This window comes from Pinus tabuliformis, chromosome 3_2, assembly GCF_031772625.1.
Source record: "Pinus tabuliformis cultivar Carrire ecotype Pingquan chromosome 3_2, CPIR1, whole genome shotgun sequence".
Taxonomy (NCBI): Eukaryota; Viridiplantae; Streptophyta; class Pinopsida; order Pinales; family Pinaceae; genus Pinus; species Pinus tabuliformis.
In genome coordinates this window covers 1,121,829,876-1,121,855,795 of record NC_142302.1, presented here as the reverse complement: position 1 = coordinate 1,121,855,795, position 25,920 = coordinate 1,121,829,876, and the positions used below count along the sequence as shown (strand labels likewise).

The window sequence follows — 25,920 nt, the reverse complement described above, 5'->3', positions numbered from 1 at the left end:
GAACATGCTTTTATCTAGAAGACCATCAATAAAAAGCATGAAACCCATGCTTTAAAATAATACATTTTTATTTTTTTCTTTTGTTTGTTACATAAGATACATATTGAAATGAGTAAAATATTAATTATGAAGACTGAAACTAGTTACATTTCCAACAACCTTGAAGGTAATGATTGATGTTGTGTGATTTATTTTGCCAATATCAATCCCACTTCTTCACCCCTGTGAGCATCACCCTATCTAATGAGTGCTATATGGACTATCAAAATCATGAGAAATTTTGTCAGTTGAGACTAACACTCATGGATATGGTCATAGTTTAATAACTTATTCTACGCAGTTAGTTAATCCCAAAAAACATATCTAATATGTCGCACTAAAAAAGCCCCATGCTTAAATGAAAAGAGTGAAGGAAGCTCTAGAATCTAATTGAATAGTTCATATGGTATAGGGTAGCAAGCTAAGTGGACTTCAGTGTGGGGAAAACTCCACAGTTAAGTGCGCTTAAGCCAGAGGAATCTTAGGATGGGTGACCTCTCGGGAAGTCGTGTTACCAAGTGCAAACCTTGGAGGTAATGATTAATGTTGTGTGATTTATTTTGCAAGTATTAATTCCACTTTTTCACCTCTGTTAGCATCACCTAATGTAATGGGTGCTATGTCGATTATTCAAAATCATTAGATATTTGGTCAATTGTGACTAACACTCATGGATATGGTCATAGTTTAATGACTGTCTCTACGCAGTTAGTTAATTCTAAAAATGATATCTAATAATGAACCTGCTCTCATACCATGTTTTGAAGATGAGTTAGATCAATGAATGTTGAAACCCTAAATAGGGTTGAGATAAAAATACACAAAATAACATTATTATACTAAAGGAAAGACTTCACATGGTTACAATTAGATTCGCCTCTTTTATAAAGAGTTTGGGATGTTCTATTTTCCAAAACCCTAAACGCTAATAATAACCAAAACTCTCACTTTTGCAACATAAAACACTAAGGTGATTTTATTACACATGTAAGCCTTATATTCTAACACTAATGAACAAGAGAAGTATGAGCAAGTGGGAGGTGGTTACCACCTTCTACACTAAACTAGCATAATTCATGACAGTTGAATTTTTAACATTTATTTTAATGTCAAAAATTAGATTAGTCACTTACATTCAGAGTTAGATATGCTCCATGAATGGGGAGATCTAGATGGTGAACTATTGGTGTGAGAGAGCGCTGGTAAGGTTCTCCTTCCTAATCTATATTACAAATGGAAGCCATAACACAATTGAATTTTCAAATTTATTTTAATGCAAAAATATTAGATCTAAGCACTTGCATTCATTTTCATTCAAAGTTAGATTACATGTTCCATGAGTGAGGAGCTCTATAGGACCTATTGCTGTAAGGCGGTAAAACACTCCTTGCTAGATTATTACAAGTAGAAGGTAGTGTTGCATTTAGCTGTGCCTGCATGAGCTCAAGGTATTTACGACACTAAACTGCTACCCTAGCAATATGATAAGAACAACAATCCTCTAAATTAATTTATTCTTTATTCTTTAATTTAGGTAACCCTTAGGAGGTCTAAATGCTTTGAAAAGTTTGACATTCGTAATACAAATACAGACCAATTCTGGATGAATTCCTAAATCTGCCGCGAAAAGTTAAAAATCAGCTTCGAAGTCGTATATGAAATCAAAGCCTATTCCTAGAGTGTATTTGGTCCCTACAGTTGGAATCAAAATAGGCAAGACCAAAAATGAAAAATCCTTGAGTAATCCTTCGTCGTACAAAAAAACATATATATTGTAAAATTCATATTTTTCATTTCTAATTCTGACTAAATATGGTTAACATGTTTTAATTTTCGGATTTATCATTTTTTACTTTTAACAGTATTATCGGATTCCCCTGTTTTTGCAGCTCTCATCTTCTGAAGAGCCTTTTGTAAACTCCAAGCACCTTTGTCTTTTTTCTCACGGATTTCTGTATCCTGGATAGTTTTAGACTGCTGTTTGTGGCTAACGCCACCTCCTATTCCAGCTTGACCAGTTGCATCATCCAATCCACCTTCACCCTTAGGCCCTGAATGAAAATATAAGAGAGTTAAAATTACAACTGAGAACCTACTCAATTTTACCTTCGCTTCATCGATGGTTATTTTTCTGATAAACTGAGGATCATGTGTCCAATAAATTCACCACAATTTCTCATGCCTATAGTATATTGCTATTGCATATTGATCATGAAGTTAATACTGATAATAGAATCAGAACTATTTTCTGTTAAAAATAAAAACTGAACCGATTTCAAGAATAGGGAAAAACAAAATAACTGGAAATTTTCTCAAAAGAAAAAGAACAAAATAGGCCAACTTGTAACATCTTTGGCAGTTCCCTCACATATATGAAATAAGTTGAGTTAAACAGTAATATCCTAAGAAACAGGACACGTCCACCAGGGCCTGTGTGTCTGTATCCTGCATGTCAGGCATGTGACAATCTAGGGCACGTATCAGATGTGTTTGACATGTGTCCTAGAACAGGACGTGTCAAATGTGTGTCCGAAACATTCCCTGGTAGTGTCCCAATGTGTCCAAGATAGTTGAGTCTCCATGAAAAAGCATCCCTTAATGAGGTGGAGAAGGGCTTCATAGAGTTTTCCACTTACACTGGGAGATTTAGAGACTATATTCTTGGAGATAGAGGGGATTATGAAGCCTTGTCTACTTGATAGGGAACTCATGGGGTACCATACACTATTCTAAAGCAGTTAGACATGAAGTCCCTCTCTCAGGTTACTTCCTCTTCTTGCAAGAGGAATTGGAGCATATACAAGAATTTGCATGTTTTGAGGAAGAGCAGGCTTGAGTAGTGCAATATAGAGACAATGGTGTATGTGCACTCCAACCTCCATCTTATTGACAAGATGAGGGAAGGAGTGGTTGAAGAGAGACAAAGATGTGGGCTGTATTTCCTGATGATATGGTTTTGGACAACGACACTGGGTTGGCATTAGCCAACTTGGATCTTAATGAACTGCGCTAAAGTCAGTCACTTTTTGATAACGCTGATCCTCCTGAGGGGTTATCCTCCACACCCACATGCAGATCTTGGAATGGATATGGTCAAGGAGGGGGAGGCTGGAGGAAAGAGCAGTGGCAAAGGTGGTGACCTTGATGATTTTGACATATAAAACACAAATAAGTCCATTAGAACTTCATCAAGATTATCAATTCAAGAAGAGATTTAAAGCAACCATTTCTAGAGAAGAACCCTTCTAACTGAGATTAGGTATGCCGCGATAATCTATCAATTTACCATAATGACATCCATCCTATGTATATTGGATCAGGCTGAAAATCAGCCCGTTTGACAAGTTTATTTTCGAATGTAGGTTGAGATGTAGAAGCTAAACGAATTCATAAAATCAAGTCTATTGATTAGTCTATGCCCATTCAAATTTCGGGGCTCACCTCTATTCCATGGTTTGGCTAGCATACAGAAACTTGGGAAAATAAACTAAAAGATGTGCCCAATATGGGAAAAGGGAGAATATTAAGCACATATTTTGAGAATGTATGTTTGCAATAAATCTATGGAATAAGATCTTTCAGATATTTTGAAACCTCTTTTCCCAGTATACTGAAGATAGCATGACCTCTAAAGATACCCAAAGCATTGAAAGTGGGTGGCTTGCAGAGAGATTTTTGATGGTAGTAGAAGAGATTTTTGTAAAGACAAATGTTTGTTGTTTCATGGATTCTTGTTTACTTAGAAAATACATTATATGTGTCGATCTAGATGATCAATCATAGATGTCTGTTCTCCTTGCCTGGGCATGGAAGGGAAGTAATTCTCTGCATCTCCTGTGTCCTCACTCCTAACCATGTACAATCATTTATTGAATAATATATGACTTGGTGTTTCACCAAAACTATTTCAAAAAGTCTGAGAGCCAGGCAGAAAAGTATAATACTCATATTCAAAAACAATAACAGAAGCTGTAGCTCACCCATTGGAGTCCTCATATGACCAATTTGACCATTCTCATACTCATAAACTGCAAGTCCTATTGGCTGGGTCAATAGAGGCCTCACCTGCATGCACATGGTTATGATTATTGCTTCCTACAATTATCTCTTTATCTTGACCCAATAAACTGTCTTGAATTGCTTTTAAAAAACTAGTAATTATACAGCAAGGTTTGCAAGGGACAACATAATGAACATAACATGATCTGAAGTGCCTATATGTGGACAACTGCTCCACATTCGTGTGGTTGTAACTTAATCAGGATTCTACCACTGCCAACACCAAAACAATAACATTTTGTTCTCACTGCAGAATATAAGTAATACATACATCATTAATGAACTCCGTATGCTCTGGCAATGACCTGAAGCTCACGATATGCTCAAAGCTGCTATAGCGCTCCATAAAATGATAAGTATGCTTGCTATACAGATCAGCAAAACATCCAAATTGTAGAACACCAGAAGTTCGATCTTTCTGCAGGAAATATCCAAGAAATATAAAATGCATGTCAAAATAGCTTCCCTTTAACCTTCATCACTTATAATGTGTTTCTTTTACCCTCAGAAACTCATATAAAGAAATTAAAAGAGGAAAGATAAAACCCTCTTAAAACAAGAATAGTCCTTGAAAATGCCAAATTATATTCCTAAAAGCAAACAACAGTAGCCTGCTCTTCTACAAAAGTTCAATGGTATTAGTGAAACTCTAAGCAGAAGGTGGGGAGTTACATGGAATCAATAGTCCACTCCTCCCTATATATGAATGGCCTTCGAACAGCTCACACCAATAAAGAAAAGCTTGTGAAGTAGGATCAATATGAATGTTAACAATTTTCCATTTGTAATGTTCTGCCAGTGACAGGAATACAAAGTCTTAAAAGGAGGTCATGAATGCTAAGGATTTTTGTTAAAGGATTTCTTACAATCAACAAGCTAATGATAATCGTATAGCCAGTCTAGCTATAATCAAGAATAAAGCCATAAAGTTATAAGTTATAACTAGTGTGGCATTAAGGATGCATCCCTAGCATTTCTTTGTACCTAGGATGGGGGAACACCATGGGATGTCCCCCACATCCCCAATAACAGTGTTACTGGGAGCATCCTCCCAGGGGTCGTTCCCACTGAGGAACCACACTCCAAGCAGAAGCATCCAAGGAGCACACTGCCAATAATTGGACACGTGCTCTCTTCCACCGTGGGGAATGTAGTGCTCCCTGGGACACTCCTGAAGCATGCAGTGTGTTACCTGGATGCTCCCAATTGAGGGTGAAACAAGATTTGGGCGCTATGGTGATGAGTGATGATTGGAATGACTTGATCACTGATAGATATGGTGCTAATGTAGTGAAGGTGACTATTCTTCATAATTATTTTTGGTCACAGGGTAGGTATGTTTTACCAAGGTTACTTGGGAGTAGGAGCGACATTTTTAGAAGCTCCTGGTTTGGGAGAGATTCCGGGAGCGTTTTATATATATATATATATATATATATATATATATATATATATATATTGATGTATATATGTCAACAAAAGCATGTAGAATGATGAATTAGATATAAAAAAACATAGATTGAACCATATAACAACAATCATCTAGAAGTTATAATCTTCATCAGCCACGTCCACAAGTTAGTAACATAGTAACATACAACATATTGAGTCTCATGATTCATCAATCTTAAAGTTTCAATCTTCCAAAATTCAATATATAACATTTATCATCATTGATCACCAAAGTTGTACTTGTAAGCTAAGTGTAACCATTACAACAAATAATATCTAAAATGAAATGAAACGTTATAAAATGAAATGAAATGAAACAACTTTCAACTTTCACGAAACATAATATTCATAATTCATTACTAATGAGTTGTAATTGTCAACTTCAAACTTCAAACTTAAATTGTCATATATTGTTTACAAAAAACATCATAATAAATATCAAAGAGTCAATAGTTATAAAAACTACTAGAAACTAGAAAAGGCAAGAAAATATATTATCTATTGCTAATGCTCGGGCCACTTGCCGCCACGAGAAATGTCTAATTTTTTAGTCTTGTTGGAAAATCAGGATCTTTATCATTAATATCACCCTCTAAGCATTAATATCTAGAGGTATCTTTGTCATTACCACTAGATCTGTATAGGGATCTTTGTCATTAATATCACCCTCTAAGCATTAACATAAGATAGAAAAAGCATAGCATGTCAAGTCAAGATTTTGTTTGAGTGATGCGTACATTTTTAGGAGGCTCATGATAGAGGAGTTCAACAACCAATGTCACTAACATCAAGGTACATAGAGGGATTGGTGCTTTTGATTAAATATGAGTTCCATACCCTAATACATGACAAAATCCAATGGAAACATTGCAATCCCCCCAACCTTGAAAACCTGAAACACTGATAAGTCTGCTGGATTTTGAATGAAATCTAAAATTCTACTTTCTCCATATGAAATCCAATGAGGTCAGAACCACTCCCAAACATCCTAAGTCATTTCATGGTAATGTTAAAAATTTAAGTAAAAGTGGCATTCTCCTTAATCTTCAATTTAAGTAAAAGGATGAAAATGAAGATTAAGGAGAATGTCACTTTTACTTTAAGAATTTAACATTACCATGAATCGCATATCAATACTAGGACCATAGGCTTGATCATTAGGCTGCCCCACTCAAAACTTATTTGTTTCTTTGAAAAAAAATTGCATTTGGAATATTACTGCAAAAAAGACTAAAAGCTCCTGAAAAACTACGGAGCATTTTTTTGCCAGGAGTGCGAATTAGGAGCGAGGGCGTGGGGGGGCACTCCCCTATAACCCTGTGTTTTACAATTCTCCAAGCCAATTCATAACATGATTCATTTTGCTGATTTAGATTGACTAGTCATTGAGGAGGTGTATGTGCAGATGGACAACATGCTAGGGAAGACTAAAGACATTGTTCAGCCTAGAGATGTGAACTGGTATAATCATCTCCATATATACAAGTGGAAAAACAGTGGAAAAAGCTAAATATTCCACTACATGCCTTGGTATATGTGCTTACATTATGTTTTAGCACTAGAATTTGGTGGTGAGATGACGAGAAAACCACACCAAGATATAGATGTTCAGGCTACTTATATGCAAGCATTAGACAAATTGGTCTCTAATGAGGAGAATGTTAGTTTTTGTAGCATCGGATTTGTTCTAGCCACAAAATTTGGTATAGATGCTAGAATACATGAGATCTCCAAAACCCAAAAGTCGTTTCTGCAAATTCCACCCAGAGATGGCTTAATTAGATTATTAACCATTTTTTTAATGTTTCCTATGTCTAAACTTAGGAAAACTGGTTAATTAATTAGAATTAATTAAGTCAAGGTGAGAATTCTCAGGAAACTCACATGGATCGATCCAGAAATGATCTGAGCCATCGATTATGATTTAATCTTGACCATTGGAGTCTGAACAGGAAGATATAGGAAGGGATCAATGTGGTGATGGAGAATACACCAGTGCAGATACACAGTTGCCCAGGCAGTTCGATTTTCTTAGTAGAAGAGACTCAGCAGAGAAGATAGAGCCAAAGGGTGAGTAGCAGGTAGTAAAAGAGGTCAACAACATTTCAAGAGGAAGCATTCCAGTTCTGGGAGAGATAGTGAGAGGTAGGCCGAAATTCCCAAAGGTTCTGCGCAAGCACTACGCAGAGGTTGATGCAGAAGGATCTGTGTGTAGCTTGGGAGGCAATTTCGTGGGCAGAAATTAGCTATGGGATGAGGGAAAATTCTCACAACAATTTTTCCAGTACTTTTCCTCAAATTAGACGCCAATAAAGCATCTAAATTATTGTACTCATAATTGTTGTTGAAGAATAATAATAAAACCCTTATCTGTTGCACTAGTTTTGCCAAGTTGGGTTTTTCCGGGGACAATTGTCCAAAAACAACAATGTTAAATTTTTGTGTGCACTAGAATTTTTCAATTTCCAGTATTTTATTTTCCGCAGTATTTTTATGGTGAAAATTGCAATAGATAATTATTCGTTGTTTGTATGTGAAAATAAATTGTTAAATTAAATTAACAATTAGGAGAATAATTTCTAGTTGGTGTTGTTAGCCCTGAGGTGCAGTGCTGCTATTTTAACAAAATTGTCCCCTGTTTTAGCTCCGATGGTCCACGTCTCCTCTTGCTCCGCTTTGGCCATATGCCTTTAAAAACCCGAGACCATACAATTATCACAATACAAAGGAAAACACGGGAAAACCCGCAGCCGAACCATAAGCCGGACTTCAAAAATTATACACCCGCACTCATAAATATCGGTGGCTCCGCTCTCAGTTCATTCTCCGATCTCCATTCTCCGATCTCCAATCAAATCGATCTCCGCCGCCTGACCAACATCCCGACCGTCGATCTACACCATCCAACGACCCCTGTACCCCACTTCCCACCAGTCACCTGAGGAGGAAATTTGTTGGCTTTGTCAGTGTTTTTTGATAGTCGGACAGTGAACTGAAATCACAGAATGCATGGCCGAAAGGGAAAAACAAGCAGCTGAACCAACAGAAATGATCATGGAACATCGCTGGCACGAGTGAACCACCTGACAGCACAGTGAAATTACCAAAATTTGATTACTGTGTTTGTTAGAAACAGAGCTCTCTGAGCTCATGTTTGTCTAGTTATGGCATCAAGTAGTTAGAAGACAGAGGGGATAGATTAAGACATCTCGAGCCTCAGAGAGTTCGAGAGTATTGTAAAAAGCCTATAAATGGCTGAAAGTTCGAAGTAATAGGGGTTCAACTTTTGGAGACTGTGGATACTCTGTTCCTCCCAGCGTCTCATCTTCATTCCAGTAATACAAGCTTCTTTTGCTGTTACATGTTCAATTGCCATCTTCTCCTCTGTTCTAAGCTTGCACTTGAATAGGTTATTCATGTTTTCTTCTGTGTCTAATGCCAGATAACTGTCATCTTATCTCTGCGTTGATAAATTAGATTTGCAAGCTTCATTTACTTTCTGTAGCTAGCCATTCATATGTGTTTATGTATGTATCTGCTGGTACAGTCAGGATTCTCCATCTATTCATTGAATCTATAAACTATTGAGGATTAGTAGTCGAAAGCCTTGTCAAGCTGAGGGTGTTCATGCATGTCTTGAGTGAAAAACGAGTTGAAACAGTCATCTGACTTGATCCAAACCCCAATCCATTCCAATAGTTCAGAGAACGATATTGAAGATTTATATGTTACCAGGCATCTCCGAGCTACAACCTAGGAGAGTAACCTAGGAGAGTTTCCTGGAGTGCTAACATAATGGGCGTCGTTGCCGGGGAGAGGAGACTGAAGCTTAGCTTCCCTGGGGGACGACACAGATCCAGCTTTGATGATAGACAAAGCCTGGACACTATTTGGGTTGTAGTGATCTATCTGGCGACTCTACTGTTGGACGAACCTCTTAGCGACTCCACTCCATAGTTCTGGCTCAGTTTGTGAGGCATACTCGGAGAAATCCTCAGAAGCCACGAGCTGACCCAGTACCTGACCCTGAAAAAATCATCAAAGAAAGAAAGGCGTTGCAGAAAGGAGCATCAAGTTTAGGTATCTCTAAACAATATTCTATATCTCTTCAAGAAAATCCTGTAATAGAACAAATACATGTTGAGAGTATAACATCTAATACTAGCAGTGAAGAAAAAATCTCAAATATTCATAGAGCTCCTTATTCTTTAGGTTCTTCTTTCGTTGTAAGCCCAAAGGAAGCCTCTCCTCCTATTCATCATACTCCTTTAGTCCTATCAGTCACTCCTCAACCCTCTGTCATTCAGACTTCTAGTACCCTTATAGCCACCATAGCTATGGCAGCACCTACCAAAATGGAAAGAATCATAGCTGCTAGGTATGGACCTCTAGTACTGCCCACTCCTTTAAATGCCATGCCTACTGGAGAATATTAGAAGTATATGCCTAAGTTCACTGGGACTGAAGGTGTTACAGCTGAGGAACATCTTGAATCATTCTATAGCTATGCTGATAACCTGGACATTAGTGAAGATGATGTATGGATGAGAGTCTTTGTCCAAAGTCTAGATGGAGAGGCTAGAAAATGGTTCAGAGAACTAACCCCAAGGTCTATAGCAGATATTGAGGCTTTAGATGATGCATTCCTAAAGCATTGGGGGGATAAGAAGGATCTACTCTACTACCACACCAAGTTTGGGAACTTAAAGAGGGAAAATGGTGAGTTGTTGTCTGATTTTAATAAGAGGTTTAACCGCATGTACAACAAGATACCAGCTGAAGTAAAACCCACCACTACCTCTGCTAAACTCACCTATGCCAATGCCTTTGATTCTGACTTCTGTCTATTGTTGAGGGAGAGACGATGTGCTACCTTGGCTGATATGTAGGATGTAGCTTTGGAAGTAGAATCAAACATCATTGTTGCAGAGAAGCTCAAGGGGAATGTTGATCGAAGGAGACAGAGGGGCGAATCTTCATCATCTTCAGATCCCAAGATAGATAAAATGACCAAGATGATAGAATCATTCGCCTCTGAAATCTCAAAATTAAAGGCTGAGCAGCACCCTGGGAAAGGAAGAGTTCCTAATACCTTTGCTCCTAGAAATCCAAATCCATATAGAAGAGCTAATGAGCAATTGCAGATTCTGCAAAAAAACAAAGATGCCAATGAAGACCAAAGGGTCAAGACCCCTTTCCAGAATGTAGTCATGGGAGAAGAACAGTTTGAAGAAGATCATGAGATCCATTGTCTGGAAGACAAAGACAGTGCCTCCTTTTTTACCTTAGTTGCCTATGAAAAGTCATTATTCAATGACCAGATCAGCGAAGAGTGGGATGGTGGAGTTGTTCTGCAAACTAATGATCAACACAGATATGATCTGAGGTCGAAGATGAATAATGCCAAGGAAACTCCTGTTCAGAGAGTTGTTGTCCCTGCAATACAGCAAGCTAATAAGCAGAAACGACCGACAGTTGATCCCATCATCCTCAAAGCTCCAGCTCACGAGGTAAGAGGCCTTGACAAGTCTCCTTCTCCTTTTAGTTTTGAATCAGAAATTCAAAAGCTAAGCATACCTATACCTCTGATTGAACTAGTGAAGAATGAGTCCTTCAAGAGATCTATCCTCAAGGCCCTTGAGCCTAAAGCCATCCAAGCCTCCATTGACTATGTAAATCTGCAAGACGACAAACCAGTTGTTGTTCTCAGCCCAATGATCGAAAATTGTGACGACAACTCCCCATCATTCTATGTCTCTTTGACTATTCATGACAAAATCCTTCACAACTGCCTTCTGGACACAAAAGCCAGCCATAATCTAATGCCCAAGGCTGTCATGGATGAGTTGGGTCTTGACATTACTAAGTTTTATCATGACCTGTTTTCTTTTGACTCTAGAAAAGTGAAATGTTTGGGATTAATCAAAGACCTAGCCATCACCTTGTCTCAGCTGCCCATGAAGAGCATGATGATGGATATTATGGTAGCAGATGTACCCCCCAAGTTTGGCATGTTGCTTTGCAGAGGTTGGATCAAGAGATTAGGTAGAACATTGCAAAATGATCTGTCCTATGCTATTGTCCCAGTTTTTGGAGGTGAGAGTAGGATATTATACAAAGAAGCTCAGTTGGCTTATATCATTAATGATGAAAGGAATCCCACTAATCATCCCATCTATGCTGTCGACACTGATTTTGGAGCCTGTATTCTTCAGATTGAAGAATCCTAGTTGGCCTCCATGCAGCTTAGGAAACCGGTTTGCCAGATCACAGAGGAAGAAGGCCCACAAATTTGGGACATGTTCTTTGATGGAGCTTTCTCTAAGGAAGCTGCAGGGGCAGGTGTAGTCCTTGTGTCCCCCACACAAGAATGCATTCATTTATCTTTCAAGTTAACTTTTCAGGTCACAAATAACATAGCAGAGTATGAAGCCTTGATATTGGGCTTAAACGCTACTAAAGAAATGGGCATCAAAGGTCTGAAGGTGTTTGGAGATGCAGACCTTATCATTCAGCAGGTGAACAAAACTTTCCAAGCAAAGCATCCAAGGCTGAAAGCATACAGAGATGAGGTATGGAAGCTCACGGGTTCTTTTTATAGTTTCAGCGTTTCTTACATCCCTAGAATGAAGAACCAGCTTGCTTATTCCCTTTCTGTGTTTGCTAGCACGTTTATTCCTCCTTTGCCTCCTAAATTGACTTATGAAGTTAAGGTGAAATATAGACCATCTCTGCCTGACAATGTCAAATACTGGAAAGTTTTTGAAGATGATGATGAAATTAATAGGTTTTTACAAGTCATTGATGAATTTTCTGAAATGCACATTGACCAAGAAAACAAAACCATTGAAGAATGCAACCAGTCCAAGCTAAAGGACGAGATTGGTTAGGACAGCTTTTTTCAGCTGCCTAGTGACCATGTACCCAAAGGATTGGTGCCCCTAGAGAACCTATTTGATCATAATGATGTACCTTATAAGCCTGCCAAAAAGGAAAATGAGTCTGCTATTCATAAGACATAATGTAGGGAGTCCAACCCATCCAAAGTACATAAATCTGTCCACTCACTTGTCTTCTGCCCAAAGTTCCGAGTATTGCACCTTGATGAAACAATTTGCTGATATTTTTGCTTGGGAGTACAATGATCTTAAGACCTATGACACCAACATCATCCAGCATAAAATTCCACTGGAGAAGAACACCATCCCTTTTAAGCAGAAATTAAGACCTACCAGCTCTCTCTTATTGCCTTTGATTGAAAAGGAAATCAAGACGTTGTTCGATGCCAAGATCATAGTTCCCCTAAGGTATTCAAAGTGGATAGCTAACCTTGTGGCAGTAAGAAAGAAGAATGGAGAAATCAGGCTTTGTGTTGACTTCAGGAATCTGAACAAATGCTCTAAAAAAGACAACTACCCCCTACCTAAGATGGAACACTTGCAGCAAAAAGTTTCAGGGGCTAGAGTCATGTCTTTCTTAGATGGATTTTCAGGTTACAATCAGATTGTTGTACATCCAGAAGATCAGGAAAAGATCACCTTCACTACTCCTTGGAGCACTTTCATGTACTCCAAGATGCCTTTTAGACTGATGAATGTTGGGGCTACTTTTCAGAGGGCCATGGACATAGCCTTTGTGGGAGAGAAGGACAAGTTTGTCCTTATTTACCTTGATGACATAATAGTATTTTCCAGCAGTCACAAGGACCATTTGCAGCATTTGAAGAAGGCGTTTATAAAGTGCAGACGGTTTGGAATTTCTATGAACCCAAAGAAGTCACAGTTTTCTCTAGAAGAAGGCAAACTTCTGGGACATATTGTTTCTGCTGAAGGTGTGAAGATCGATCTAGCAAGAGTTCAAGCAATTCAGACATTGTCCATTCCAAGGTCAAAAAGGGACATTCAATCTTTCCTGGGTAAGATTAACTTTGTCAGGAGGTTTATTCCAAACTTTGAAGAGCTAGTGAAGCACATCACTTCCATGCAGAAGAAAGGATCATAAATAAAATGGACAGATGGCGCAAGAAGCTCTTTTGAAGCCATCAAACAAGCTATCATGGAAGCTCCCACTCTAATCAGCCCAGATTATACCAGGGAGTTTTATATCTTCTCTTTTGCCTCTTATGATACACTTGCAGCAATTCTATTGCAGAAAAATGATGAAGGTGTAGAGCACCCTGTGGCGTTTTTCAACAAAACTCTGAGGGATGCTGAACTAAGGTATGACCTTATTGAAAAGCAAGCTTATGCCCTCATAAAATCTTTAAAGGCATTCAGAATTTATATTCTGCATTCCAAAGTGGTTGCGTATGTACCTTCAGCCTCAGTAAAAGATGTCCTAACTCAACCAGATATTGATGGAAAGAGAGCTAAATGGATTGAAAAATTCATAGAGTTCAACATAGAGGTGAAGCCCACCAAGCTTGTTAAAGGCCAGGGCTTGGCTAAGCTTCTGGCTGAGGAAAATTGCAATTTGTTGGACATCAATTCTATGAGTTCAAATTCAGATGGTGAGCGGACAAAGGAAGCAGCAGAAGAGCAAGAGAAGAATCAGCCTTTGGCTGAAAATCTAGCCACCTATGAATGGTATTCCAGAGTAGTTCATTTTTTGCAGAAGCTAGAAGTCCCTCTAGGGCATAGCTCAAGTCAAGCTCGGGCCATTAAGCTCAGATCAGCCAAATTCTGCATTAATAAAAACCTGCTTTATTGAAGAGACCCATCAGGGATCCTCTTGAGATGCCTAGACAAAGGACAATTTGTGGAAGTCATGCACCAGTTCCATTCTAGCATCTGTGGAGGGCATCATTATTGGAAAACCACAACCCACAAGATCCTGAGAGCTGGGTATTATTGGCCTACTCTGTTCTTTGATGTGTTTTCATTTGTGAAGTCTTGTGACAAATGTCAGAGGTTTGTAGGAAGACAACAGCTAAAATCTCTACCCTTGAAGCCAGTACACGCCAATGGTCCCTTCCAGTAGTGGGGCTTGGACTTCATAGGTGAGATTAATCCACATTCTAGTGGCCAGCACAAATGGATCTTGGTGGCCACTGATTATTTCACCAAATGGATTGAGGCTATACCCACTAAAAATGCTAATCATCAGATTATCATAAAGTTCTTGAATGAGAATATTTTCACTAGATTTGGTTGCCCAACCAAACTAGTCACTGATAATGCAGTAGCTTTCAAGGTAGAAGAATTGGTAGACATGTGTGAATCCATGGGCATTCAATTGGTGCATTCTACCTCATATTATCCTCAAGGCAATGGCCTGGCAGAATCATCTAACAAGAGTCTTGTAAGGATAATCAAAAAATTGTTGGAGGACAACAAAAAGAGCTGGCATTCCAAGTTGAAGTTTGCATTGTGGGCTGACAGAGTTACCAACAAGAAGTCCATAGGAAATTCTCCATTTAAGCTGGTTTATGGCGCTGATGTTGTTTTTCCTATCCAGCTGATTCTCCCTGTGGCCAAATTCTTCTTTATGTTCTTTAGTTAGATCTTTTCATAAAACAATTATCAAGAACAGTAATAGCAACAATAGAGGACACAAATATTAGGCTCTCAGCTAGGGCAAAACCCCTCCAAGGGGAAAACTCAGAAACTCTTCTCTTCTTAGATTCTGCTTCAAATGATATACAAAGACCCAAACCCTAGACCAAGTCCTTCTCCTAATACCAAGTCAGCCCTTCTTCAAGTCCTCCCTTGATTCGGCACCAACCAGCTTCACACTGCAACTTCGACCTGCCAGCTTCAATACTGCAACTTCGACTCTACAACTTCAACCTTGCAGCTTCTTTGAGAACCCTAATCCAACCTCCTTCTAAGACCTACCTAGAGCAAGGAAACTCTTCCAAGGTCAATGAGGTCAACATAGGGTTTCTTCCCTACCAGCTACAAGATTTTGCACTTCGTCCTCCTACAACTCAGACCTGCAATTCGGCCTCCTTCTACAAGACCAAAAACCCTAGAACTTTGCACATGTGAGAGCAATAGAGCCCAAAAACAATATATTTCATCCTCCTAGCTTCTCCTAGTGCTTCGCACTTCTTCTTCTTGCTTCCCAGCTACAGATCGAACTCTTTCTTGGTAGATCGAACTTGTGGAGTGAGTGTCTCAAATGAGGTCAAACTGCGCCTTTATATAGTCTTCTCAAGGGGTCGAATTCCCTCCTTTAGGCCGACTTGATGTTCCCAGGGCCGAATTGTACTTTGGAGCTTCCAAGACTTTCTAGACTCAAAAATAGTTCCTTTTACAAATAAATTTTTGCCCAAAAGGGTTTTATAAACATGATGTTGACTCCTTTGACTCAAGAAAATAAATCCTAAGACCTTACAAACCCTAGAAGCACGAAGAAAATGCTTTTACCTAGAAAGCCATCAATAATGAGCATGAAACCCATGCTTTAATAATAATAACTTTTCTTTTCTTTTCTTGTTTGTTACATAGGATACATATTGAAATTAGTACAACAATTATGAAGACTGAAGCTAGTTACATTTCTCAACACCCTCACCACTAGTCAAGCACATTTGCACTTAATATATTCAACAAATAAATCCACAAGACTTAGAGAGAACACTTACACTTACTCAAAAATCATTGTTCATCCACGAAACTGTAACCATGAAAATATATAAGCTTGAAAAATCATCCATAAATCATATTTCAAGAGACAACATCATCGGCCTCATCGTTCGATCTCTCTCTTAACAGATTCTTGATTTGTCCACTTTTCCAATCTTGAACAAACTCATTTGGTATTTTGTTTCATCGTACGTATGTCACGATTTTCTACATATGTTTTGATGTTATACTTCTGTAGGTTTCTTTCTTTATATTATTTTTGGCATTTTCTAAGAGTAGCACTTGCACTCCTACATTTATTCATTCAGTCTCATTGATCTACTTTTGTGGTCTTTCATCAGACATTAATAAATTATCTTATCTCCAATAAGGTGGACTTAGCCATACATCCATAGCTAAGAATAAGTGTAGACAAGTGGTGATATATCTCCATAAGTAGCAATGATTCACAAGTGAGGAGCGCTTCTCTTATTTGTGAGATATCTAGAAATTCCTCATCCACTTAAAGCCCTAAAACATAAAATAATGCCTTTATCTCTTACAAACCCTAGAGATAAGGAAACAAAACAAAAAAATCCATGATACATAAGTGGATAAGTCTCAATAGCCCCATCAATGCCTCATAAATGAGAGGTAATGCTCAAAACATCAAGTCATCCTCATCATAAGTGTGCTTTGATGCCACATGTGTTGCATAGTTGCTCTCTAAGAGGTGAATAACTCACTTTAAGTGACAAGTAGGGGTTCCAAAGTGAAATATTCTCTCCAAAAGTCACAATGTTTCATCAAAAAATGTCACATCAAGTCTCAAAAGGTGTGACATCATCATCCAAGTGCCACATCATAGTGTAAGTGCAACGTCTCATCTCCAAAATGCAACAATTCACATTTGGAGGTGCCACATTATTAATATGTGCAATGTCCATCATCAAGGGTGTAATGTCCATCATCCAAGGCTAGGACATCTCCATAAGCCATCATGTCATATCAAGGCCCAATGCCCTCCAAAGGGTATGCAACATCCTCAATGAAGTGTGGAAGAAGAATAATCATTGTCCACCAAAAGACCTTGCCTATGCAAGCATCAACAAGTAGGAGCTCCAAGAATCAAGTGAGACCAACTAACATGTGTACAAGAGTCAATGTAACATAAAAAGCGAGTCATGTTTAATGTAAAAGCCACTAAGTAGATCACATTAGGTGTCTTCTTCAAAATTCACGATAGCTTATGACTTTATGCACTTTGCCAAATTTAGGTATGACTGGACCATCATAGAACCTTATTAGATGTGCTAGGACATGTTACCCACTACCTGTGAGTGACACCCATAGGAGAAATGTTTCTCCTAGATTGTCTTCGGCCGACAACTCCTTGCAGCCACCAGATACCTTGATGTGCCACCATCTCTACCACCTGAGCCAGCCATTATGTGCCATCGCCCATCTATTATGATCGTATGTTTGAAGGTGGGCCTTCCAACCCCGAAGTTATGGCTTTCATTATGTAGTTGGGTATTTTTCTTCTTATCATGGACACTTTTGGGGATGGATTAGTGGGGGGATTCAGAGGAAAGAATGGGCTTCGTTTGTACTCTTGTCCCCTTGTCCAATTTGGTGGTTTAACCTTGTATCCTAGTCTAATGGGATCTCACCAATTGGCTGCGGGCTTTAAGAGTGGAACTACATGGGAAACTCTGATTTTGGTTGCATCATCCCACTTCCCGACATCACATACATTACTCCCCTCCGCTCATTATAACCCCTTTTCAAGTGTTTCCCATCCAGGTCCACATTTGTCCATTGGGTCCACAAGGAGATAGCCTCTCCCCTACCCTTGTCCACACTTTGGGTCGGACCTGGAACAATGCCCCAGAGGTTGATGCAGCTAAAAAGAAAGTTAAAAGCATAATTTTGCCACTTACAACAAGAAATATACCATAAAATGCAAAAAATGGTCAGGACAAACAAATTTGGCACATGGGCAAAAGCCAACATGAGCTCTACCCCTATCATCATGGCAATCACCCTAGTTCCTAGGGCCCCTGTATTGGCCCCCTGCATCATTAAGGAACACCCATGTTGTCCCAACCCTTGGTGGGCGATGAATTTCCCTACCTTAAGGAGGTATTCACTGCTATATCATTCACATCATGCTCTCCTCCCCTAGAGACCCAAGCAATTATAAAAGAAAAATCAACAGAAGGAAAAGGCATATGAAGAAGAGTGGAAAAACAAAGGCTGGGGTAACTCATGTACCACGATTACTCCCTCCTACATCTATACACCCAAGTGTGGGCTTCCCTCATCATAGCTACCCCTGTACCATCACATGTGGCTTGGAGCCCTCCCCGATGCCCCATTCTGTTCCATCATTATATCATATGACACCTACCATAGGATGGATGTACCATGGACCTATCACTCCATTAGAGGTTGAAACCACTTAATAGGATCATTGATTAACCTCCTTCTTGAACTTGGAGACACCTATACACTCTAAAGCCCATTATGGAAGGGCATGCCACTATGAAGTGCCCACTTGGTTCAATGACTTGTAAGCTCATTTATTCAATTACACTAATGATTTGTTGTATTGGAAGGTGAGGGGACACATTGGATCTGATGTAGGATTGCAGGTGGGTCTTCATCTTGGGGTTTGGTCTCCCTATACGGGGTACAAGCACTACAGAGGGTCATATAGGCATTTATATAGTGTGCGTTGAGAGCCATGGGCCTCCACTATAGCAGAGAGCAGATGTCCATGCCATGAGATCCTTCAGCACCATTCATTGCTCGCTCGTGTCCCACTTATTTGATGATGATGATGCACCTGGACCACCTTGCACAATCGGTTACACTCTTGCACCACACACGTGGCAGTTGATCCAGGGCCCAGAGGGGGTTGTGTCTCTACCATGGGAGAAAAAAGGAGGGCTTGCATCATTGTTCCAACCCTTGTAAATGAGATACATGCTTGTTTGATTCCGTTGGAGACCCATGAGGTGATTTTATGCCACCACAGCCACTCAGGGGCACCACAGGTCATTTGCTTGGAGATCAAGGGGCCATCCCCTTCATCACTATTTTTGGAGCCCTTGTTTTCATTTTGGCACATGTTGGACTTCATTTGACCTTCCAATGGCCCTCTTAGCTACTTATTTGTCATTTCAACGCTCTTGAGAGGTTAATTATTCTTCTTGTGGAGCTATTTGGTGGGTTTGTCACCAACTAGGTGTTATTTTGCACATTAGATTCATTTTAGCGGTTTGTTAGGAAAATTAGACCAATTCAAATTGCTAGAGGTTCATATAAATTCAAGTGAGACCTCATTTGTAACTCATCATCACTTGGATTTGAGAAATATCTTTCTAGAGATTTCAGACCTGCAATTTGTGGAATGATTTAGATGATCAAATGCATATTGATGTGTGGAATTTTTTCGCTAACTCTCTTGGAGCTTCTATTTGGCAAGTTTATGGATGGATATACTCTTTTTGTCATGTAAGTGTTATTTTCATGTGAATTTCATAATGTTTAATGTCTAATGTATGGATTGCTATGTCATGATTTTACTTGTGCCCTAAAAATTAATGTGAATTTATGAAACACTTGTAATCTTGGCCCGTTGCATATGTTATTCATCTTGGCAAGAAGAACGAATTTTCCTAGGGGTATGTTGTGCACCTTTTACCTTGAAACTCAATCAAATCTTGCATATCGAAGTATAAAAGTCTAAATTTGTTGTGAAGTTGCATCCACAGAGAGCGTAGTTGCTTCTTTAGGCCTCCTTGAAGAGCGAAGTTCCTAAATCTTGATCATTTCGACTCCAATCTTACCAATAGCTAGGAATTGGTCCTATATCCTTGGTGATCACATTGACTTAACAAAATATCATTCTTTCACCTCTTTTCTTCGTCCTCTAAGGATAAAGATATTTTCTCGGGCTTGGTGCGAAATTTTAGGAAGGAGGAATTTTAGGGTTTCATCCCGACAAGTTTCTTCATGTATGTCTCCTCTAGGCATCCTTGAGTTTTGAACAAATTCCGACGGTGGAATTTCAAATAAATTGATGCCCTAGCTATCACACAAAGAGGGAACCCTTAAAACTGCTTTAACTTGGGGATTTCTTGAAGGTTTGCACTTTGTAGTTCATCATTTCTCTTAACTATAGATGATCATTGGATGAGCCTTTATCACAGTATATCTCTCAAACCTTGGTCACTTATAGTATTTTTCTCAAGGGGTTTTTCGTGGAAAGTCACCCTAGCTTCTCCCAAAGCTCACACTTTAATTGAATATTCCTAAGCCCGAGGGCATCCTTCATAGGTCTTTCTTGGGCAGCCTTTCAGCTTTTCTTTAAGCATTTGAATTTTGAACCATTAATTGAGCCTCTCCTTTGAATGGGCCTTGGAAATCACATTATACCTTGCCATTGACCCTATCATTCAAGTGATTCGCTCCATACCGGGACTCCTCCCATTGGTGAAAGTCCGTAAAGAGTTGGGGACATTGACTAAGGTGAAAGTGGGTCCTTGTCCTATTGTTGCCATTTGGTCTAGTAGTTGTCCATTAGGAACTCCTCCTAGGGCCCTTGCTAGATTCAGCGATAACATTTTTGGCGTCGTTGTCGAGGACACAAGACATGTGTCATGTTACCTTTACAACATCATTGATATATCATTCATAGCAACTCCATTGGAAGAATGAAGCCCTCTTTCTCCATTGTTCTTTAAGGTCAATGATTGTAGGGCGAAGCAAGCATTTCTCTAGGCATCTCAAAATTCACCCTAGCGACTCCTACACAATTTACATGTATATCTCAATAGGATTTCTTTTTTTGATGATTTTCCCGCTTTGGACATCACTAGCATCCCGGATGCCCATGTTTGATGATGATCCACTCTCTGCAATTGATCATGTAGAAATATTTATTGCGCATACTTCAAATATGAAAGTGGTCCACTAGGATGTCCTTATATTGTTGTTCATGAGATTCATTCATATTCATAATTAATGGTTGCATAATCACGAACCTAGGAGCATCTCATCTATTGAGGAATTCTTTAATGGATTTCATAGACATTTTCAAGTATGCCCTTCACTAAACATTCAAGAGGAAGCCTTCATTAAGCATCATGATGACCTTGGGAATTTAGATGACGGGGTAGAAGGGGGGTGCTCCCTGAGTCCACATGAAGAAAAAGGTTATGAAGATAATTTTCAGAACACATGTGATAGGGAGGATGAGTCTATGGAAAGTGAAGTTGAGGTTAACCCTATCTTTTCCCAAGACACTATTTCTGATAATGTGTTGTTTGAAGACCTTGGAGAAGGTGATCCCGTAACCCCTTCAAACATTGATATCGGTGATTGCTTACATATTGAAGAAGGGAAATGGGAGGTTCATGGGAATCGTTATGACAAGGTCCCTATCTATGACACCGATGATCAGGATGCCAATAGTACCCTTGTCTCTCTTCACAATCCTAGGGTTGTAGTTGAGTTGCATGTGGACCCTTTCCTTGACCCCTATTGTAATAAAGAATCCTTTCTCTCACCTGAATATGATCACCATGAGCAACTCGCTTGTGTCTCCCCATGTCATCAGTGTCCCTTTCCGTCCAATCATGCCCCTAGGGTGGCCATAAAGCATTATATGAATGATAAAGACCATGATGGGGATGATATGCTTGAGGTTGCCATCCATCGGAGGTTTGTGAGCTTGATTGTTGATATCTCTATCTTTTGGTTGGAATAAAGGATCCTTTGGAGTAGATTACATCCCTTTGTTCCCTCCTCCCCTGTGATACTCCATGTGTGGTCATTCTATTTTCCCACCTTCCGCCCTTGTGAACTTCCATATAGCCATTCCTACCCTTGCATGAGTATGCACAGGGGAATTTGTTATCATATTGATTGGATGATATGTTGCTTGCATTGGGTCTATGATTACACTTAGTATTTGTATGATGTAATATGCATATTAGAGTACTATGCATTGCATGTTGATTTTCACATTAGAACTAACTTCATATTCTATTCTCATGTTAGATTAGGTGCATTTAGATAAAAATTGCATTTAGAATGAAATTTTATTTCTCATTGATTTTATGGCCTAACGAAAGCATGGGCGGTTGTAAGACGCCACCAAAACATGTTGCCTCATATGCTTAATCTTTAATGTGCAGGTAACAGGTATGTAATCCCATGAGATTGTCAGTGTTCTCATGACCTCCCCATTCGAGTACGTTTGTGCGCTCTACTGAGAGATCATGTTCCAGTTGGAGCCAAATGTTACCCACCACCTGTGGCTGACATCCAAAGGATAAATTTTTCTCCTGGATTGTCTTCAGGCGATAACCAACAACCCCTTGCAGCCACCACATAGCTCGATGTCCCACCATCTCTACCACCTGAGCCAGCCATTATGTGCCTTCACCCATCTGTTATGATCGTATGTTTGAAGTTGGGCCTTCCAACCCCGAAGGTATGGCTTTCATTATGTAGTTGGGTATTTTTGCTTACTTATCATAGACACTTCTAGGCATGGATTAGTGGGGGGATTCGGCGAAAAGAATGGGTTTGGTTTGTACTCTTGTCCCCTTGTCCAATTTGGTGGTTTAACCTTCTATCTTAGTCCTGTGGGATCTCCCTTATTGGCTGCGGGCTTTAGGAATGGCACTACATGGGAAACCCCGAAATTGGTTGCATGGTCCCGCTTCCCGACATCACATACATTACTCCCCTTCGCTCATTATAACCACTTTTCACATGTTTCCCATCCAGGTCCACATTTGTCCATTAGGTCCACAAGGAGTTAGCCTCCTTGTCCACACTTTGGGTCAGGACTGGAACAATACACTTGGGGTTGATGCAACTAAAAAGAAAGTTAAAGGCATAATTTGGTCGCTTACAACGGGAAAATGTACCATAAAATGCAAAAGATGGTCGGGACATACAAATTTAGCACGTGGGCAAAAGCCAACATGAGCTCTACCCCTATCATCATGGCCATCACCCTAGTTCCTAGGGCCCCTATATTGGCCCCATGCATCATTAAGGAACCCATAATTGTCCCAACCCCTGGTGGGCTATGAACTGCCCTACCTTAAGGAGGTATTCATTGCTATATCATTCACATCATGTTGTCATCCCTAGAGCCCCGAGCAGTGATAAAAGAAAAAACAATAAAAGGAAAAAGGCATATGAAAAAGAGTGGAAAAGCAAAGGTCGGGGTAACTCATGTACCACAATTGCTCCCTCCTACATCTATACACCCAAGTGTGGGCTTCCCTCATCATAGCTACCCTTGTACCATGGCATGTGGCTTGGAGCCCTCCCCAATGCCCCACTCTATTCCATCATTATATCACATGACACCTTCCATATGACGGATGTACCATGGACCTGTCACTCCCTTAGAGGTTGAAACTGTTGATTTCTGGTAGCATCAGATGTGCTCTAAGTCTCAAATTTTACAGGGAGGCTTAGACATGTATTCCACAATACCCAGAAATTGTTTTGGGAAATTCCACCCGAAGACAGTTTTATTAATATAATTAATTATTTTTAATAAGTGCCCAAGTCTAAACTTAGGAAATTAAAATAACTAAAGGGTATTAATCTAACTATGGGTGAAACTTCTAAAAGAAGACGAGGATCAAGTCAATATATCTGAGTCATTGATTAGAATCTAATCTGGGTCGTTGAATACCCAACTGGAGGATTATAAGGACTTCGATGGGCATTTGGAAAACACATCGAGCAGATACTCAATTACCCGAGTAAAATCGATCTCCTCATTGATCAAAGTTCGGCAAGAGGAAATCGATTCAGAGGGAGAGTTGCAGGTGAGGAGGAGAGAGGGTATCGGCAGCAATCGAGAGACAGGAGCAAAAGAAGCATAGCAAAGAAGAAACAACGCAAAAGTTGTGACGCAGAGGGAGAGCGAAGAAGCTGAGAAGCTGGGACTGCGCAGAAGTTGACGCAGTGAGTGATAGAGGGGGCAATAGGTCCTCTCCCAGATCAGAATCTCACCAAGGAGTGTGAGAAAGTTGTCTGTAAAATTCTCACAGAGATATCTTTTCTATTCTGCTAGTTGCATCTTGTACATGAGATTTTTGCTGAAGATTAATAAAGAAACCCTCATCTGCTGCACCGGTTTTCCCACACTAGGTTTTTCCGGGGACGATTGTCCAAAAATAATTGTCATTGTGATTATCCTTGTGCTAGTATTTTTCTTTGCATTTACTTTCTGCAGTATTTTAATTGTGAAGGTTGCAGTAGAATTTATTTCAATATTTGTCGTAGAAACACTGTGAATAACTTATTTCTGAATTAATAAGTAGAAGAAATAATACCATTCATTGCAGTTGGATTTCTATTTTGAAATTTTCACAGAAACCATTTAATAGGGTAATTGATTAACCTCCTTCTTGAACTTGGAGACACTTGTACACTCTAAAGCCCATTATGGAAGGGCGTGCCACTATGAAGTGCCCACTTGGTTCCATGACTTGTAAGCTCATTTGCTCAATTACACTAATTATTTGTTGTATTGGAAGGTAAGGAGACGCATTGGATCTTATGCAAGATTGCAGGTGGGTCTTCATCTTGGGGTTTGGTCTCCCTATACAGAGTCCAACGCTCCAAAGGGTCATATTGGCATTTATAGAGTGTGCGTTGAGTGCCATGGGCCTCCACTATCGCAAAGAGTAGATAATCATGCCATGAGATCCTTCAACACCATTCATTGCTTGCTCGTGTCCCACTTATTTGATGATGATGATGATGCACCTGGACCACCTTGCCCAGCCAGTTACATTCTTGAACCACACACTTGGCAGTTGATCTGGGGCCAAGATGGGGTTGTGTCTCACCATGGGAGGCAAAGGGAGGGCTTGCATCATTGTTCTAGCCCATGTAGATGGGGTCCATGCTTGTTCGATTCAGTTGGAGACCCATGAGGTGATTTTGTGCCACCACAGCCACTCAGGGGCACCACAAGTCATTTGCTTGGAGATTAAGGGGCCATCCCCTTCATCACTATTTTTGGAGCCCTTCTATTCATTTTGGCACATGTTGGACTTCATTTGGCCTTCCAATGGTCCTCTTAGCTACTTACCTATCATTTTGGCCCTCTTAAGAGGCTAATTATTCTTATTCTTGAGCTATTTGGTGGGCTTGTCACCAATTAGGGTGTTATTTTGCACAATAGATTCATTTTAGGGGTTTGTTAGGAAAATTAGACCAATTCGAATTGCTAGAAACTCATATAAATACAAGTGAGGCCTCATTTGTAACTCATCATCAATTGGATTTGGGATATATCTTTCTAAAGATTTCAGACCTGCAATTTGTGGAATGATTTGGATGATTAATGCATTTTGATGTGTGGAATATGTTGAAAAATCTAGGGTATTAGTGTTAGTTGATTTCTCTTCCATTAGTGACTACTTGCGAATGTTTTTTAGTTACTTGGGTTAAGATCTTCTTTACGTTAGATTCTTAGTGTTCTTCTTCATCAAACAATAACCAACACATGAACATAAATAGACAAGAGACACAACTTGTAGGCTATCAACCAGGGCCAAAACCTCTCACACTTTGAGAGGAAAACCCGCACAAATTCTTCTTATAAAGATTCCAATTGACGAATACCAAGACCAAGACCCTTGACCTATTAGCCCCTCTAAGAACAAGACACAAGTTCTCTTCCACCTTCTTGTTTACACTGTCTCGGTTTCTCCTACTTTAGATTTTGCACCATATGTGATGACAC

General features: G+C 39.5%; 1 protein-coding gene across 1 annotated transcript; it reads right to left on the bottom strand.

The window, feature by feature from the left end:
- Window positions 1-1,541: 1,541 nt before the first annotated feature.
- LOC149184618 (uncharacterized) lies at window positions 1,542-21,739 on the bottom strand. The gene is made up of 4 exons (XM_089415399.1): window positions 21,698-21,739; window positions 4,370-4,516; window positions 4,020-4,104; window positions 1,542-2,090 (listed from the first exon to the last, which is right to left on the bottom strand). The coding sequence occupies exons 1-4, from the start codon at window positions 21,737-21,739 to the stop codon at window positions 1,882-1,884; spliced, it is 483 nt and encodes a 160-aa protein (XP_089271525.1). The 3' UTR covers window positions 1,542-1,881.
- Window positions 21,740-25,920: the final 4,181 nt, after the last annotated feature.